General features: G+C 41.6%; 1 protein-coding gene across 3 annotated transcripts in view; it reads left to right on the top strand.

Moving 5' to 3' along the window:
• LYST (lysosomal trafficking regulator) overlaps positions 1-20,113 on the top strand; it is an 864,675-nt gene that overhangs the window by 710,396 nt on the left and 134,166 nt on the right. For all 3 annotated transcript variants that reach the window (XM_063917604.1, XM_063917602.1, XM_063917605.1), the window contains exons 39-42: positions 2,913-3,157; positions 4,982-5,048; positions 9,442-9,598; positions 18,876-19,016. In XM_063917604.1, the coding sequence (XP_063773674.1) occupies positions 2,913-3,157; positions 4,982-5,048; positions 9,442-9,598; positions 18,876-19,016 (610 nt within the window). The remainder of the gene's footprint in view (positions 1-2,912; positions 3,158-4,981; positions 5,049-9,441; positions 9,599-18,875; positions 19,017-20,113) is intronic.

Below are 20,113 nucleotides of genomic sequence, written 5' to 3'. Positions count from 1 at the left end.
CTTAGGAGGTTCAGAGTATGCATTTTCAATCAATAATTTATAGCATGTTGTGAGAGCATGTGGTGGGCGTGTAAGTGCCCAGCATATACTGCACTCCCAAGAGAAGTCAGTGGTCTCCTGCAGGCCAGTCGTACGTCTTTACTTTGAACAAAATATTTCAGCTGTAAATATCACCAAACCTCAGCATTCAGCAATACCCATTTGGTCTGTAGAGAACCAAAAGGCAACACCTTCCCAGAATCCACTAGCTAGCCGACCCGAGAAACACCCTGCAGTGCCCAAATGCATTATGAAGTGCTAGAGGTACCTGAGGGGGTTATCTGGACTGCCAAAAAGCGGGATCAAGGTGAAAAAAGTAGAGGAGATCCAGGGATGCCTCCTCAGCTCGTTCCACCTAACCAAGGTATTACCTATTTTGTGGAATGAGGTAGAACAGACGCCCTGGTCCTTCACAAGTACAGCAAAAGAGCCTTAGAGACCAAATGATCTTCCAACTGAATCCACTGACTAGCATCTCCAGGCCTCGTCCGGTACAATATCCTTCCCAGCATGATTGCATCGTAATACATATGAAAAGATTGAGAGTTGAAGTCTGAACAGGATAGCATGTTTAAAACGAGGCTTTCTGTCCCCTCCCCCTCTCCGCCCAGACAGACTCCTCTCACCAGAGTATGCAACTCGCAAAACTACTTCTTGGGTACATGAATATTTAGAGTCTGCAATAAATATAAAACCCTGGGCAAAAATATTCATTGTCACAACACTAACTTGTCCCAGCCAAGAAAAGTATTTTGCACTCCAATGCCTTAGTTCAGACCCCAGGGTCTGGAATAAGGGACTAAAGTGTTCTGTAAATAGATTGGAGAGATCCTTAAGGACAACTCCAAGATATTTAAGGCTTGAAGCATGCCAGCAAATGCAAATAATTTTTTCAGCATATCCACAGAATGTAAATGTTAAATTCACAGCAACCAATTTGGAATAATTATCTTTAAAATTAAATACAGCCCCAAATCTCTGGAATTCTGCTAAAAGTACGGAGGGACAGAGATGATAGGGTTAAAGAGAACCACCAAGAGGTGACCAAGTAACATGGAGATCCATAACATTAGAGTTGGAGCAAACAGCTGGAGCAAGGGCCTACATGCAAAGGACAAAATCAAGGGGGTGCAAAGGGGTAACCTTGCCTAGTACCATTTCTAATCTCCACCGAATTTGATAAAATCCTATTAATCCTGATCCGAGTTGAAGGAAGGTGATAAGGCACCATAATCCTATAAAGGCTTTCAGGACCCAAGTCCAGGTGCGACAGAAACCCTGCATTAACAGTTGAAAGAAGGATTACTTGGACCGAGCTACCATAGCATAATGTGTAAAGTCTATAACTAGTGGTATTGTCCAAAGCTTCCCTCTCAGGAAAAAAATCCCACCTGGTCCGCGTGTATGACAGTAGGGAGTAAAAATTTAAGCCGATTGGCTATACGTTTTTGCAAACCGTTTAATGCCTACATTAAGTAATTAGATCAGTCGGTCGCTGGAACACTAAGGTGGCTCCTTACCTGCCTTATGGATAATGGTAATGTGGGCCTCTAGGGAGTGTGGTGAGAAATAGCAGTCACCTGTAAATCACATTAAATGCTAGAAGCAGATGGGCCCAGAAAGTCTTGTAATATGTAACAGAAAAACCATCAGGGCTCGGGCTCTTCCCAGAGGGAGTCAATTTAAGGGTTTCCTCCAGCTCGGTGAGGGGTAAGGGCGAATCTAACCAGGATCGGACTTATTCAGAGACACGCTGTGAAGAGAATTGGTTACCAAAGCATTGAAGGAAGCTGTCTATGGGGATTTGGGGGCTCACATAAATTGTACAATTTAATTGTACAATTTAAGAATAAAAAGCAGCTGCTATCGTGAGAAAGTGTGTGGTTACCACCTGTAGAATCCCTAATAGCCTGAATGTAGACGGAAGCTCGTTATTTCCTGGGGGCCCTAACTGAGTAGTTTCCCAACTTATTACCCCACTGAAAGAAGTGATTCCGTCAAATTCACCTCTAATATTGGCCATACGGACAGTGCTTATTAACCATAAGCACTGTACCCTCTTCCAGAATAGTCTGCGCAAAATCCGCCGATCCACGTGTTTTCCGACAAGTCGGAATGGCCGACCTTTTGGAAAAATGGCAGCTCCATTGAATAGGTTGAATCACTATTTGACCTGAAAAAGTTGGAAACTGCCGTCTTTCCGACAAGACGGCAGTTCCAACAAGAATTGAATACACCTGTGTATCTCTAAGGGTGCAGCACTGTAGGTGTTTCCTATGCGGTAGAATTTAGCCAATCTCATTCATCAATATCTCTGGAAATACCCAGTCATTATACAGTACACTGATGCTAGTTTCCAACCATGACTACTGAACATTGAAAAATACTTCAAGCATCATTCAAATCTGGCTAGTGCCTGAAACAATTGGTATGTTCGAAACTGTCAACCCCTTAAATGGACAGTCTTCAGCAGGGATCAGTGAACCACACTTCAAACATCAATTCATTTCTTTTCATGGCAAGTTGGACAGTAGAGATCTCAAATGCATAAAATACTTTTGTATTCATTATCGCTAAGAGAGTAGGCTTAAAATAAAAACTAAGCTTGATATAGATAGCAGGTAAAATGTGTTTGTTAAAAAGTAAAATGTATTTATAACATTTTGCATCTTCCGTAAATGCATCTGTTTTAAAATGTGACGGTGGTTCTTGTTTGTTAGCTGAACTGGTAGTGCTGTAGTGACTGTAATATTCCACTCCACCATATGAAAATGAAGTCCACTTTATATCTGTTTCTTGCCACTCTTCTTGACATTTTTTGTTTTACTGTGTTCTAGATGCATCTAATTTTAATTTTTTTATTTTTTTTTAAGGTGCGAGATGATGTTTACCAAAAAATATTGACCAATAACCTTCCAAATCTACTGGAGTATGGAAATATTACAGCTCTTACTCAGCTCTGGTGCTCTGGGCAGATAACCAACTTTGAATATCTTACTCATTTAAACAAGCATGCTGGCCGATCATTCAATGACCTAATGCAGTATCCAGTTTTTCCATTCATACTGAATGATTACACCAGCGAAACACTTGACCTGAGCAGCACCTCAGTTTATAGGTACTGTATTTTACTGTTCCTATAGTATCTCAGTTTGCTTTAAGCAGTTAATTTTTTCATTCCCAATAATTTTTAAATATAATTTCATTGTCATGCTAAAAAATAAATTTCTCTGATATCAACTTTTTACTGGTTTATGTTTATTACTAGGGCATCGTTTATATCAAATGTTCTCAAACCCAGTCCTTAGGACCCCAAACAGTTCATGTTTTTCCAGATCTTCTCACAAAATCACAAGTGAAATAATTAGCTCGACCTATGGATCTTAAAAAATTTGTAAATGATCACATGAGTTGGGCTTTTCGGAATTATTATATTGTATCAGACAATAATCTTCACCATCAGGGCCTCCATTTGTTATTGGCCTGTATCGCTGAGGCCTACAAGAAAATTATATTGTCTCAATGCATACATGCAGATCTCATTTCCATTTCTCTTATACAACCTCATTTAATGTATTTATATCAAGTGGATTAAATTTGTATTTAGAAACTTCGGCAGAAAAGGTTTTTTTTTTCTATTTCCCTTCCTTATGTACTTACATTACCGCCCTCTACTAAAGAGAAAAGCAACCAGGGTGACCACATGGTACAACATGGAGGTAGTATCGAAGGGGTTGCCTCCATTCTAGACTGTTTTTGCCTCTTTCTCTCTCATAATGTTTATATATTATTACAAATTGTGGCCACCCACATCATATTGGCTTCTTTAACATTTTTGCAGTAACAATATTCTGTGTGCACTGTATTATATTTTATATTTCTGTCCTTCTCTACATCGACCCATGTCAAATGTTGATGTACAATATGATGTGTGTTTTTTCAGTAAAAACAATAAAAGAAAAAAAATTCTATCAATGCATAATAAATACGTATGCGCACCTGCTAATTGACTTGGAAAACGTGAATAGTTTATGGTCCTGAGAACCAAGTTTAAGAACCAGATCCACATAATGGATGTAGATTTGCAGCTGGTCAAACCATGTCATGATGTAAAGGATGCAATATTATATATATACTGTACATATATAATATAATGTAGTAATTTATTTTTAGTTTATGTACTTTAACTAGCTAATCCAAATTGTGCCAGAGTACAACTAATGTATCTTCCGATCAACCTCATCATTAACTTCAATTATATATATTTTTTTAGATATTTCATGCTATAGGAGATTTATAGTACAACTAAATATAAATGTTATAGCAGAAAAAGTCCTTCAAGGATGTCCATTTCAGTTGTCATAATTGTTTTCATTTACCAGGAAATACAGGTTGAGTCTCCCATACTGTATGTGAAATGCTTGGGACCAGAAGTATTTAGAATTTTTAATTTTTCCATATTTTGGAATAATTGCATACCATGATGATATATCTTGGTAATGGGACCCAATATTAATTATAGAATGCACTTATATTTCATATACACATTATACACATAGCCTAAAGGTAATTTTATACAATATGTTTTCATAATATTGTGCATGAAACAAAGTTTGTGTACATGGAACCTTCAGAAAGTAAAAATCGTTTAGCTAAAAAATTTGGATATCAGATTTTCAGATATGGGAGACTCAACCTATACATACCTTGACAGAGCATACACTTGATTTAGTGTAGTGTACAAATGAAGATTAAGTTGCCTGTGTATTTTTTGTATTTAAGAAGACAAAGTTGTTCCTGTATAGGGGCTATACAAATGTTACATTTAACATGCGTTGTCAGGTGGTAAAATTTATTGAAAATTCTGATAACTATATAATTGAAATTATATATCTACTGTTTACTCAATTTCAGTTTTAAGTGTTTCTTTTTTATTTTGTAGGAATCTTTCTAAGCCTATTGCTGTACAATCAAAAGAAAAGGAAGACCGGTACATAGATAATTATAAGGTATCTATGACTAATTATTTAAGGCACCGTTTATAGTTCCCAATTAAAGGTAATAATGTAAAACCTTTAGTATAGTAACTGTAATGAAGAATTCTTTCATTCATACAAGTTCCTCTAAGAACAATTACAGAGGGAGATAATGAAATTCACTGCTTCCTTTTATGCATTTGTGCCAAATACAGATGTGTCTTCATACATCTTTCCTCAATACGCCACATAGCAGGAGATGCCTGGCGTGGGTGAGCGGACAGGTCTAGTGCAACTCTGTTAGCGTTGGGCATTTTTTTTTTGCTGCAAATATATCTTAGATCGCTGTGTGAATAGGATGCATAATCAGACTTTGCTGATTATAATGATATGCAGCGTGCCTATATTCTCTCTGTGGCTGTAACAGCATACAGAATGGTACAGTGATTTCTAGGTGAACACTGTAACGTACCATTTCGTATGCAAATACAGCCACTGTCACACACAGAATATAGGCATGCCGCATATCATTTTGATTGTTTTGCGAATAAGACGCATTTTAATGGAAAAAGTCGCACATAAAGATGCTTTACCCAACCGAGTGACCCCACGGCATGGCATGATTAGAAGGGCTGTGTAACATGCAGAGAGGCTAGATGTAAGTGGACACGTCTATAGGGTACTTTGTTGTAGCTACATTCTTGGATTAACCACAATGCTGTATAATTTAATAGTCCGTTACCATGTATGTGCCTGCCTTCTGTACTTACGTATGTCCAAATGTTTGTCAAAACTGCATTGAAGTACTATCAGACAATATGTGGAGTTTTAGCCTTAAGACTTTCACCGTACTAATAATTTGTAAGCATACGTTAAAACACAGACCTCTAAAGAGTCTATACTGTTGCTGCAGTCGCTCCAAACTTCCTTCTCGGTACGCCAGATACTGTGTGACTCTGCTTGCACCGGACGTCTTTTTCCATTGAATATATGTCTTAATCGTAATTGAATGAGACAAAATCATTTCATGGGACTGCACTGATTAATTTAATATGTGACACTTGTGTATATTTGTGCGACTGAGTCTCAATTTATAGACAAAGTGCTACAATGCAGCAGCAGCAGCTTTTTTTTTCATGCCAAATTCCAGTGCGACTAAAATGCACATTCATGCAAACAATACACTACATCGCTGTGCGCGGCTCACTTGTGCCAGGTGTATCGCACTGCATTGACCTACAGATGGAGCCGCAATCATCTAGTGCAGCTCCATCGCATATGTGCACTCCCAGTGTGACTAGGTGATCCGTCCACCTAGCCCTGCTGGGAGTGCACAGAGATGCCCTCCCATACTAGTGAATGGGGCGCGTGCAAGTCATGGACCTGTGCGCACCCCAGACACGGCTTTAGGTGCACACAGGCACAGACATGATTAGAGTGGCTCCATCTGTATTGAGGCTAGATGTATGAGAACATCTGTTTTACAGAAGATGTTAAATGTCTGTAAAACAGCACTGATTTCATATAACCTATTTAGTAGAACCAATTATTATTTTTTAATAATAAATAAACAAGCTTACACTTCTATGGTGCCTGCCTTTCCCCATCATCATCTGGCAATACTGGTTATTCCTTGACCACTGAATGTGCCTCAGATTTGCCACATTCAGAGAATTGTATTTACTTTGAAAGCATTGTTCTAATAATTGACATGTCAGAAGATCTCATTACCATTACCAGCCAACACACATTTATCTCGGGTTAGACCTACAGTAAGCCAAGCAAGGGATAATTTATTTCTATGCTTCACACATTTTCAGGTCACTTCTAATTCATAATGTACAGTACACAGAAAAAAAGAATGCACATGCACTATCCAAACATTACTAATCAGAAATTTAATACATTTAGCAATTTTACATCAAGTAAAAGTGAGGTTCTTTGCATCATTTTGGCCAAACGTATGGGCCTTCCACCGCATCCAGACAACCTCATCATTGGGTAGATCCCTAACATTCTAAAGGTTCATTTCCAGGGCCAAGGACATCTCCAGGTCGACCCAAAAAAACCACCACAAGGTGCTACACTAGTGAGAGACAGCAAGTAAAATGCTTAAGAGTTTTCAAAAAATAAGAGTGTTACGTAGGTGAGAGATAATAAAGGTGTTAAGTTTTACATTGACAAAAACAAATAGGGTGCTGTAAAGTACTGAAAATAAGTGTTACATTGTGATGCCCTAAAGCAGTCTGGCCAAACCAACTCAGGGGACCCCATGCCCCAAACTCTCCCCATTACTGACATGCTATATAAATGTATTCAGGGCTTACCATTAATAATGCCTTGTTCAGTGTGCCGTTAGAAAATGCAAGGGTTCCTAATTAAAAACAATCGTGGTGGGGATGGGCGGTATCAATCCAGGCTAAAGAAGTCTCCACCTACAAATGTACATACATACATGTATAGAATATATAGGTGGCACTCACCTAGAATGAAAACACATCCTAAACCACTGTCTAATTAACCGTTATTCTTCGCTACCGTTATTTTAAAACTAAAGATCAAATTGTGTCATCAATCCGAGGTATACCTATGGTACACTGGATCTCAACTCCAGATATTCCAGGACCTGGCACCTTCCACTCTCATAAAGCGACAGGATCTTATAAATGTCACTAAGGCCCTTTGGAATCACTCCATTAAATACAAGTGAGGCTTCCCTTTTCAGCTATAAGTCACTAAAGATGGTTTAACACACTCTATCAAAACACTTACACAGGGATATGAACTGCTTTAAACTTTTGGAATTATGGGGTTATTCAGAGTTGGTAGCAGTGTTTGCTAAAATAGCAATTGCTAATGAAAAAAAAAAATCACATGACGGGGGCCGCCCAGCACAGGGCAAGGCCACCCAGCATGTGTAGCGCCACCCAGCGATGCAATCGCAATTCAGTTCATTCATCAGGAATTAGAGGTAGACCCCTGCATTCGCAGAGATCTCGCATTTATTTTGGGCAGGAAAAAGACCTAGAGTCAAAATGCGTCTGCTCCAGAAACATCGCACCTCAGGAGGCATTGGCATTCCAGACTTTATAAAATATTATTGCACCACTCTACTGACTTCATGTGTTTTAATGCATGCTTCTCCTAACCGTAAAATATGGATGTCCATTGAAGCTGAAACCCTATCAGTATATTCTCCATACAGTCTCCTCTGGTGCTCACCTCATCATCGCGTTCCTACAATATGTCTTCTCTTCTACCGACCATCCATCTTACTCTATCTATCTGTAACCTGTGCAACCGGCTTTATCATCTCCACTCTTTTCACCCCCTCCTGGTTCCACTATGGAATAAGCCAACATTTCCTCCAGGTATACAGCATAATACATTTCAACACTGGACCTATTATAATATCCTCTTTCCTCTAGATATTTTGCACTTCAACAACGTCCCAAAATTTTATGACTTTCAGTCTTGTTACTCTCTACCTCATAAAGTTTTCTATCAATACATTCAAATCAGACATTTTTAATCGCTTAAAGCACCATCCTTTGATACTGATAAGACACCATTGAGTCACTTTGCAGTACCACCGATCGACTAGAATTTTCTCTTCTATATACCAAGTGTTGCTTCTCCGTAACCAACCTTAGAAGGAAGCATATGAACTGGCATGAGGTAGGAGAGGCTCTTGCCCCCGAGGAGTGGTCCACAATTAGACTGGAAATTGCTAAAAGATCGATTTTGGTACACATTAAGAAAACCGAGCAATACTGGCTGAACGTCCATAAATTAATTAAATTCTGATTAGTAATGTTTGGAGAGTGCATCTGCATTTTTTTTCTGTGTGGCACCACAAGCCTTAGCATGGTAATATCTCTCATTTAGTTAGGGTGTGCAGTCTAGGACACATGAGATGTATTTATGTTATGATGAAAATAATTTAAATTCTTTGTTTATTACGTCATACATTTTCTAGGCATGCACAGAATTCTTCTGTCTTTACTTAGGACCTTATTCTGCTTCAGTAGCAGTTTGGTTATTTTAGCAAAACTGCAACTGCATACGATCACTTGCTCGGGCCGTCTAGCACAGGCCAGGGCGCCCAGCATGCTAATGGCTGACAGTGATGCAATCCCAATTCAATTGTGATCGCATTGCAGACCTGGCAAAATAAGGGTAGACCCCTGCATGGGCATCTTGGCTGTATATGCAAGCGCACCAGCACCGTATTTTCTTTCGCAGTGGCCGCATGTGAAATCACGCGGCCACCCCGAAAACAGCCCAGACCAGCTCGCGTTTCCGTCGCCGCCTCGCAAGTGCCTCTGTCAATCAGGCAAAGGCATTCGCATCACTTTAAGCAAGTATTTCTTGTAACTTTAGGCAAGTATTTTGTAACTTTAAAAAAAGTATTTCTTGATTTAAGTATCTGGAAGATGAGTATTGTAAAGGAGACAGAGAGGATGACCCAATGCCTCCAGTGCAACCATATCATTATGGATCACATTACTCAAACAGTGGGACCGTGCTTCATTTTTTGGTCAGAATGCCTCCTTTTACCAAAATGTTCCTAGCATATCAAGGTGAGTTTTTCTCTTTATTTTCCTCACTCTCCTTATTCTTTGTTTCATGTATGCATTTATTTTATCTAACTTGTATTTCCCTGTTTTATGTATTTTATATTTTATCACACTGTCCAGCATTCAAATTTAAATTTGCAATAGTAATAATATTGTAAATAAGTGTTTATTCTCCCTCTTACGCTACTAAATATAAATAGACTGAATAATACTATTTTATCTACAGGGTTGTTGAGAGTGGAGGTGGGGTGTAAAGATACCGGGTTCTAAATCACTCAGGCACGGTGGTAGATGGAAAAACCAACAGTGGTTTATTGGACAGAATGGCTTATAAACAGTTCAGCACACCTCTGTAATTCAATTCCACATGACAATTCCCACCACAATCTCCTGACAGAACATTACTTCTTAGTCTGGGAGTAGAGAGTCTTTTCTAGCAATACAGAGTCCCAGATAAATCCAATATAATGGGTTCCACAAGCAGATCCCTGGCAGAACATTACTTCTTATCCTAGGGTCAAAGAATCCTCTCTTCAGCTCTCTGGGTAGCTCTACTTATACCTCCAGAATCTTCATATTGCCCCTCCTACCAGACTCAGTTTAGAAAATGTGCCCGGTGGAGCCGTTCACAGCTAGGGGAGCTCCTAGGAGTTTTTCTAGTTTTGTTATTTTTTTTAAAAAGAGTTAGGTACAGGGAGGCTGCTGGCAACAGCCTCCCTGCTTTGTAGGACTTGGGGGGGGGGGGGGGCATTAGGATCCAACCCTAGAGGTTAATGGCTCCTATCTCCGCTGACAGGACACTGAGCTCCTGAGGGTGATGATCGCAAGCCCACGTGGCGACCGCTCACTCCCGCAGCACGGCAGCCACCCCCTAACAGAGCCAGAAGATGGACTGGTGAGTATGACGCCGGTGTCCCGGTAAGCGGGCCACCGGCGGGTTATGGCGGCACAAGGGTAGGAGCGCAGCTCTGACAGGCTGCGCTCCGGAGGGCTCAGCGGTACATTGTAGTGAGGGGCGCCCTGAGCCAGCGCAATACCCTACACTGGTCAAGTATAGCTTACAAGGTTTAACCCATTGTTTGCTGCACATTTACCTCAGGCCAGTATAATCTCTTAAGTGCGGGAAGATGCGCCATTACAGGGGGGCGAAGATTCTTCCTCAGAGCGGATCCAGCACTCACCAGCGCCATTTTCCCCCTGCAGAAGCATCAGAACGCTGACAGGGAGTGCTGCCATCCACATAACTCCAGCTATCCTCTGAGGTACCAGGGTTATAGACAGGGGGGAGTGTAAATTTATGAACTGTTTCTCCTATTAAGGTTACTCAGTGCCAGCCGTTTTGTCATATTAACTGTCTACTCGGGCGCTGTGTGACTGGCTCCTTATACTCTGTGGCTCTCTGAAGGTATTCTTTGGGGAAACTGTGCTGACATTTTCCAGATTGTGTGTAAACCAATTTACCATATTTAATAATAATAATTTTATTTATATAGCGCTCTTTCTCCAACAGGACTCAAGGAGCTTTACAGATATCAAAAACAATGCACATGATACAGAGTATTTGAGTGATACAGCAATACATCGGCCACACCGACATAAAAGAAAACCTTAAGCACACAGAAAGCATAATGCAGGATTGGTGTAGGTATTTTGGGTAATAACTTCCAAGGGTTGTGTATTCCACCCTCACAAGGTACCAAGTGCGGCAGCCATCTTGGGCGCACAGCGTAGGATTACTCAGGGTGGAATAGTCTACCCCTAGAAGAGATGACACAAAATGGGGGTGATTTCAGAGTCCTATAGTTCAGAGTAGGGTTCCATCAAAACCATCAGGCCTATGCAGTTTTCATCCCATCCACAAGTGTACCATATGGGGCAGCCATGTTGGGCGCACTTCGAAGGTTACATTGTGGGAGGTGAGCCATACAAGGGCCAAGTTCATATATGGAAAAACTGACACTTATGTAGTAGTATGATGTACCCTGTAGGGTGTGCAATCAGTGGAGGTAAACTTTACAGGAAAAGCACACAGTGGGGGGTGGAAGAGAGAAAGAATAACAATAAATAAATAAATAAAAAAAATACGGGGTGGGTGGGAATAAACAATAGCGGGTAACTAGTGGCAGAAGTAAAATTGGGATAACATTATTTTGATAAGATCATAGTACGGGTGGGTATGAGAATGTAGGGGGCATACTCAGAAGCAATGGGGATGTCCCTGCTGAGTCTGGTCCTGGTGCTCTGCCCCCACAGTTTCCTGTTCATCTTGAGGGTTAGGCCCAGGGGCAGACTTGATGTTCTCAGCCAGAGAGGTGGTAAGCCTGGTCCTGGTGTTCTCATGGTAGAGGTGAGGTGAGGCCACATAAAGATCCAGAGTTTTGTGGTTGTAATGCAGTCCTTCTGTTATCTTGTTAGTTTGTCTGCCTTCTGTTTTCCTTCGGTTTAACACATGTATAACACTGCTATTGATTTTAGCTGCCACTTTATAACTAGCCACTTCATATACTATTCACTGCAGCGTCCTATATGACTGGCGTCCTGGCCTATACTGAATAAATAAGTCTACAGACACATGTTCATCCTATTTAAGGGACTTTGTCCTGTACTGTAGAATGTATATCTTCTCCTGGGGAGTCTATACCATGCTCAAAACTGTACAGAGGCTTCGGTGGCACTTCCCCTGGGGTGGCCTCCTTAAGGTGTACTATGATTTATATATTTAAAATTATATCCCATACTGGGAAGAAGCCGCAGTTTTGGAGTAGTCTGGGGATTAAAATCCCATAGCTGTGCCTCTCGCCCCATTTATGTACCCTAACAAGTGTACACTTGTTGGCATATGAGGGGGGCAACATATGTTTGAGGCTATTAGGGATGAGAAATATTATATATATATATATATATATATATATATATATATATATATACATACATACATACATACGTAATAAATGCCTTCCCACCATTTAGATCGTTAAACTCCTTCTTTGGGAAAACCTGAGTACACCCTGAGTTATTATCCACATCCCTAAAGAGTGTCTAAATTATCAAAGGTTGGGTTGCCTGTACCTAGTACAACCTCCATAAAGGCTGATTGCAGATTGAGACTAATCTCTAATACTGTACACTGCTGCAGGTGTGACTCAGAGACCCACTATTGCGTAGATCTCTGGAGATATTGTAACGTGGTCAGGCTCTTTACTTGATGATTTAGAGTCTGTGTAGGAGTGAGATGTACTTGTTTCTATGTCACATACAGGATTCTACAGGCTTCACGGCTGGACGCCATGAAGAAGATTGGCCTGTATAACGCAGGGCCACTGCTCTGGCAGTTTCGACATGCAGGGGACGGTGGCTACACCAATGGGCTGCGGATACAGAATCCAAGAAAGGTTTTGTGAGTCAGCCCTTCATGGGTGAGGCCCTGTTGGGATGCTCGGGATACGTGAATATCCGAGCCAACTACGGGTAAGTTGCCATATCTTCCTTCCGCAACTGCATAGACCAGGAAATTAGATCCTACACCTATACTGCAATCCCTTCCAAGGGTTCCTCCACTTCCTTTTTAGGAGGTTGGGGAAATTCCAGAAAACCTACACCGCCAGGTTCGGTATTCTAAAAACCTTCGTTTTTACGGTGGACCTCCCTGCCTGGGGATCCAGCAGGTGGTAGAGAGACTACAAAGATTTCAGTAAAACATCTAGGCCAGGCATGTCCAAACTGCGGCCCTCCAGCTGTTGTGAAACTACATATCCCAGCATGTCCTGACACAATTTTGCTGTCAGAATGCTGAAGCTGTGTCAGGGCATGCTGGGATATGTAGTTTCTCAACAGCTGGAGGGCCGCAGTTTTGACATGCCTGATCTAGGCGATATCCTGCCTAGTCCCCTGGGAAACGTTAGTCTGCCCAGGGGTACAGACTGGAGTTTCTAGTACTCCCGTCTCACAGATTCTTCGAATCAGGCTTACTAGCTTCTCAGGCTGAAAGTATAATACTGCTATATATAATACAGGTCATTTACATAACAGGGGTTACTATTCAAACATAAGGTCATTGGACCCCTACTGGTGGGTGCTCAATTTAGGAGGAAGTTTGAGAGCTGTGATCTCTGGTCGACATATAGGGGAATTCCTGGGATATCAGGGGTGCGTACCTTCACATTCCAATCTGGCCGCCTCTCTAGACCTATCTAAGGTTACACTACAACTGTGTCAGTTCCAGTTCCAAACACTGCACTTGGCCTCTACGCAACACCGGGGGTGTTCATCAAGGCCATGACTGCAATTCTGCTCCTGCTCCGCAAGCCAGGTGTGGACATAATTTCATATCTGGACCACCTTAATATCCTTTAGGGAAATGTTGTTGCAGAGTGTTTCTCTTTCAGATTAACTGTCCCGGGATCTTGGGTGGATCCTGAAGCTTCCAATTTCACATTTTGGAGCCGACAAGGAGACGCTCCTTCCTGGGGATGATTCTTGGCATGGAAGTGCAGATGGCGTTTCTACCAGTGGAGTCAGCGTTGGTGATCCAGTCAATGGTCCGGGATGTCTTGAAGCCAGCCCAGTTGTCGGTTCATCAGTCCATTCGCCTTCTGGGGAAGATAGTTGCCTCCAACGAGGCTCGACAGTACGGAAGATTCCTTGCACGGTCTTTCCAATTGGATCTCCTGGTCAAATGGCCGGGATCTCATCTTCACATGCACCAGCAAATACACCTGTCGCCGAAAGCCAGGATTTCATTCCTCTGGTGGCAGGAGACTTCTCACCTTCTCGAGGGCCGCAGGTTCAGGATTCGGAATTGGATCTTTCTAACCATGGATGCAAGTCTCAGAGGTTGGGGAGCGGTCACCCAAGGGGAATACTTCTAAGGAAAGTGGTCAAGTCTGGGATCCATCCTTCCGATAAACATTCTGGAGCTAAGGGCCGGGTACAACGGCCTTCTACAAACGGCACAACTTCTTCAAGATCAGGCCATTCAGGTTCAGTCGGATAATGTAATGGCGGTTTCCTACATAAACCGACAGGGTGGAATGCAGAGCTGCAATGTCAGAGGTAACAAGAATCCTCCTCTGGGCAAAAAATCGTGCGGTGGCGCTGTCGGCAATCTTCATTCCGGGAGTGGACAACTGGGAAGCGGACTTCCTCAGCAGACACGATCTCCTTCCAAGAGTTTGGGGCCTCCATCTGGAGGTATTCATAGAGGTCACAAGCCAATGGGGTGTACCTCAGATAGGCATGGTAGCCTCTCGCCTCAACAAGAAGCTTCGGAGGTACTGTTCCAGGTCAAGTGACCCACAAGCAGTGGTGGTGGACGCCCTGGTAACTCCCTGGGTGTTCCAGTCAGTGTATGTGTTACCTCCACTTCCACTCATCCCAAGGATTCTCAACTCATAACGTAATTAGGAGTCATGCGATCCTCATTGCTCCCGTCTGGCCAAGAAGGGCTTGGTACGCGGATCTTCTGGAATTGCTACTGGTGGATCCGAGGCCTCTTCTTCTTCGCGCGGTCCATCTACGTTTTACGGCATGGAGGTTGAAAGCCAGATCTTAGCTCGGAAGGGCATTCCTACCTTGGTACAGACCAGGAAGGAAGTAACGTCTAGACCAGGCATTCCCAACCACGGTCCTCAAGGCACACCAACAGTGCAGGTTTTAGTGATATCCAGGCTTCAGCACAGGTGACTTAATTAGTAGCTCAGTTATTTTGATTTAACCATCTGTGCTGCAGCCTGGATATCACTAAAACCTGCACTGTTGGTGTGCCTTGAGGACCGTGGTTGGGAATGCCTAGTCTAGACATTGCCATCGGATTTGGAAAAAGTATGTGTCTTGGTGTGTATCCAAGGAATTTTCTACGGTGGAGTTTCAACGGGACAGTTTCTCCTCTTTCTGCAAGCAGTTGTGGATGTGGGCCTACGCTTGGGCTACATATGGGTCCAGATTTCAGCCTTGTCCATTTTCTTCCAGAAACAATTGGCTGCCCTCCCTGAGGTTCAGACTTTCTTGAAAGGGGTACTGCACATCCAACACCCTTGGTGCCTCCTACGGCACGGTGCTGCAGTTCCTGCAGTCGGATTGGTTTGAGCCTTTACAGGAGGTGAACGTCAAGTTTCTTACTTGGAAGGCAGTCACACTGTTGGCTTTGGCATCTGCTAGACGTGTGTCTGAATTGGGGGCATTGTCATGCAAGAGCCCCTACTTGATTTTCCATGAAGATAGAACTGAGCTCAGAACGTGTCAGCAATTTCTTCCAAAGGTTGTGTCGGCTTTTCATATAAACCATCTTATTGTGGTGCCAGTGGCTACTGACTCCTCAATTACCTCAAAGTCCTTGGATGTTGTGAGGGCTTTGAAGATTCATGTGAAGAGGACTTCTCGTCACAGAAAGTCGGACGCTCTGTTTGTTCCTTGTGATCCCAACAAGGTTGGGTGTCCTGCTTCTAAGTAGTCGATTTCTCACTGGATTAGGTTCACTATCCAGCATGCTTATTCAACGGCAGGCCTGCCGTGTCCAAAATCTTTTAAGGCCCACTCTACTCGTAAAGTGGGCTCTTCCTGGGCGGGCGGCTGCCTGGGGTGTCTCGGCTTTGCCGAGCGGCTACTTGGTCAGGGTAGAACACGTTTGCTAAGTTCTACAAGTTCGATACTTTGGCCTCTGAGGACCTTAAGTTTGGTCAATCTGTTCTGCAGGAGCCTCAGCGCTCTCCCTCCCTGGGAGCTTTGGTACATCCTCATGGTACTAAATGGAACCCCAGCATCCTCTAGGACGTAAGAGAAAATAGGATTTTAATTACCTACCGGTAAATCCTTTTCTCGTAGTCCGTAGAGGATGCTGGGCGCCCGTCCAGCGCTTCGTTTTCCTTCATTGTTACTTGGTTAAGTATTGGTTCAGCTGTTGCTGTTCCTCTTTCCTGCTGATTAGCATGGTTTCTTCTTGTTCCTACTTGTTAGCATGGTTTCTTCATGTTGCGTGCTGCTTAGCATGGTTTCTTCATGTTGCGTGCTGCTTAGCATGGTTTCTTCATTTTGCATGCTGGTTAACATGGTTTCTTCATGTTCCTGCTGGTTAGCATGGTTTCTTCATGCTGCCTGCCGGTTGGCATGGTTTCTTCATGTTTCATGCTGGTTCGCTTGATTTCTTCAAGTTGCATGCTGGTTTGCATGATTTTTCCATGTTGCATGCTGGTTAGCATGGTTTCTCCATGATTGCATGGTTTTTCAATCCGGTGTGAGCTGGTGTGAATCTCACCACTATATGTGTATTTCCTTCTCTCGAAGTAAGTCCGTCTCCTCAGGCACAGTTTCTAGACTGAGTCTGGTAGGAGGGACATAGAGGGAGGAGCCAGCCCACACTATTAAACTCTTAAAGTGCCCATGGCTCCCAAGGGACCCGTCTATACCCCCTGGTACTAAATGGAACCCCAGCATCCTCTACGGACTACGAGAAAAGGATTTACCGGTAGGTAATTAAAATCCTATTACAAAAATTCTGAAATAATATCCTCTTTTCCTTTCTGGCTTTACTTGTAATCTACAAATAGTCTACATAGTACTAAATCTAAAAGTGTTGCCAGGGGTCTTATTAAAATCACCAGGTGAAACCAATCAGCACTGTATGTGGAAGTGCTCAATTATGTTTGTTGTGTATTTTCAACAGAGGACTCACTTTAAGACATTAAATGGCAGGAACAGAGTCTGTTTGAGAAAACATGGGAAGCAGTTTGTAGTCAAAGATGGAAAAATCAGAGGGATTATCGCCTGCTGTAACGATAGTCATATATACTGTAGGATGAGGGGGGGGGGGGGGGGGGGGTGATAAGCCGTTTGCACACATACAGTATCACTCGTTGCTGTCATGGTTAAAAGGAGCAATTTATCTGAGTTGCAAAATGGGATGATTATCTGCTTTTGAGCCACGGGTGGCAGTATTTATGAAACAGCGCAGTTTGTGAACTGCTCACAAGCTGCTGTGGTGAAGGTGTATCGTGACTGGACAAATGGCACGTTTGCGAATAAGCAACGTGGAAACTGCGGAGCACCACATGTCATTGATGTGAGAACTGAACGTTGGCTATGAAGATGCGTGAAGGCTAACCGACACGCTACAGTGGAGCAGCTCAACATCAAAATGAACCTGGGGCTACCAGACGTGTGTCTAAAACGATAGTTCAGCTCATCTAGCTGTAGTTTGTGCTGCAGCGGTTACTCTGGCTATTAGCTAGTGGTCATAATAATGTGACTAGATCATGTAAGTCAGTGTACAAAAAGAACTGGTTGAAGCAGAATACATTTTGCACTTTGGAATGGAATAATCAAAGTCCAGATATTAGTCCATTAAAATATTGATTGAAGTCATTGCTTCTCAAGAGAGTTACTCCGGTTATTGAATACAAGAGGCTTACATACTTTTTCTGACAAAAGCAAAAGTTATATCCTTTTGTTTGTTTCATTTATTTGATTCTTTATATTTGTATAACTTCAAATAGGCTCTGAACACAAATAAGGTCACATTTATACAAAAATGTAGAAAATTAAAAAGTGGCTACAAACTCCTTTACAGCACTATATATTTTCTTTTAAACGTTGCAACTGAAAGCTCAAGCCAACCTTCCATTTCTATTTGTATTCCAGTTTCTTCACATACTCTCTTTAAGTTATCGAGGGGCAGATTTATTACGCTTGGTGAACTGATAAAGTGTAAGGTGATAAAACACCAGCCAGTCAGCTCCTAACTGTCATTTTTCAAGCCCAGCCTGTGATATGGCAGTTAAGATCTGATTGGCTGGTCCTTTATCACCTTCCACTTTATCACTTCACCGAGCTTTTAATGAATCTGCCCCCGAATGTTTTCACATTAAACAAAAAAAAATGTTCACCAAGTTTGTACAAACTGTTTATAGCAATTCTATTACCAAACGATAACAAGCAAGTATTTCACAGGTTTTACCAATTGAATTGGTAATTTTGCATCCACCTAGACTTTTGTATAGGAAAGAAAAACTTGCTATAATGGCATGAAAATACCTGAAATGAATAGCGATTTAGAACTTATTACTGTGCTTTATTGTAGTCGTTTCCATTAATGTATGCTTTTTGGCAATAAAGCAGAATCATTTTTATTTTAAACAATAAAATCAGATTTGTATTTTTTGGTAACCAATTATATATCTATTTTTATTTGAAATTAGTTTGTGAAATTCTATTTTAATGAATTCTGTTTTAATGTTGTTTATATTTCAGAATTAACATTTATTAGTATTTCAATTGGTTTACATTACAGATCAAAGCTTTGATATTCCTGACAGAACATTTCATTCTATGAATACAACGTGGCGTTTATCTTCTTACGAATCCATGACCGATGTAAAAGAGCTGATACCAGAATTTTTTTATTTGCCAGAATTTTTAGCAAACAGAGAAGGTTAGTGAAGCACCGTATCACAATTTATTCACATTTTGTTTGTAAATACAATATGTGTGTGTGTGTGTGTGTGTGTGTGTGTGTGTGTGTATATATATATATATATATATATATATAGTGTGTGTGTGTATGTATATATATATATATATATATATATATATACACACACACATATATGATTCCTAGGTGAAACTAACCCGTAGAATGCTATGTACAATTTAATCCATGACCTGTATAAATAATAATAATTAATGCAGGTCTATCAATGCCACTACTTCCAAGTTTTCCCACCCAGGAAGTATCAATTCACAAAAGATGAATAAAACGCAAGAGGATAGCAGACAGACATATAAATCTATTCAGTGCAAGTCGGAATTGCCGTTAAGTCGTCACTTTCCGTCTTTTTTAGGTTTTATCTGGATTCGACCTATTCAAGTTAAGTGGTGTTTTTCCGACAAGTTGGGAATTCCGACTTGTTGGAAAACGTATGAATCGGCGGATTAGCAGCGGATCCACGTATTTTGACGGATTTTCGGGCAGTTTGTACAGGTTTTTGGCCCGTTTTTGACAATGCCGATCAGACTTTAAAAAAAAGTCGGAACTGCATTGTCAAAAACGGCCTAAACCTGTTGAAAACGCCCACAAATTAAATAGTGCAGTGTCGGATCCTCTCCCTCGGAGATCCGACACCGATTGAATATACCCCATAGTACACAATGTTTCCAGAGTTAAAATTAATCCTGAAATGTAAACTTGTTGTAGCAAGTTTTGTGTAATTAATATAGTTTCAGATCGCATACAATAATAAAATATGCAGACTGGAAACCAATGCCCAGAAGTGACATGTCAAAGGTTTTCCTATGCACTTCTGGGCAAAACCAGCAGCTTGTTTTCCACATATCATTAGGAGGATTGAAGTGCAGCAGTCACAGCAGGGGGGAGGAGCAGTGGAAGAGGGGGGTGACCTTAGTCCCATTACTTGTACTTTTAATAAGCAAGGAAGTATTTGGAACAATGTATTGGGGTTTGATGAAACAAAGCCACAACCACAAAAGAATATTTTGAGGAAAACGTGAGCTTTTGACCATAAAACATGG

The sequence above is a fragment of the Pseudophryne corroboree genome, chromosome 4 (assembly GCF_028390025.1).
Source record: "Pseudophryne corroboree isolate aPseCor3 chromosome 4, aPseCor3.hap2, whole genome shotgun sequence".
Taxonomy (NCBI): domain Eukaryota; kingdom Metazoa; phylum Chordata; class Amphibia; order Anura; family Myobatrachidae; genus Pseudophryne; species Pseudophryne corroboree.
The sequence above is the reverse complement of the archived record's forward strand: the minus strand, read 5'-3'. Positions and strand labels throughout refer to the sequence as shown.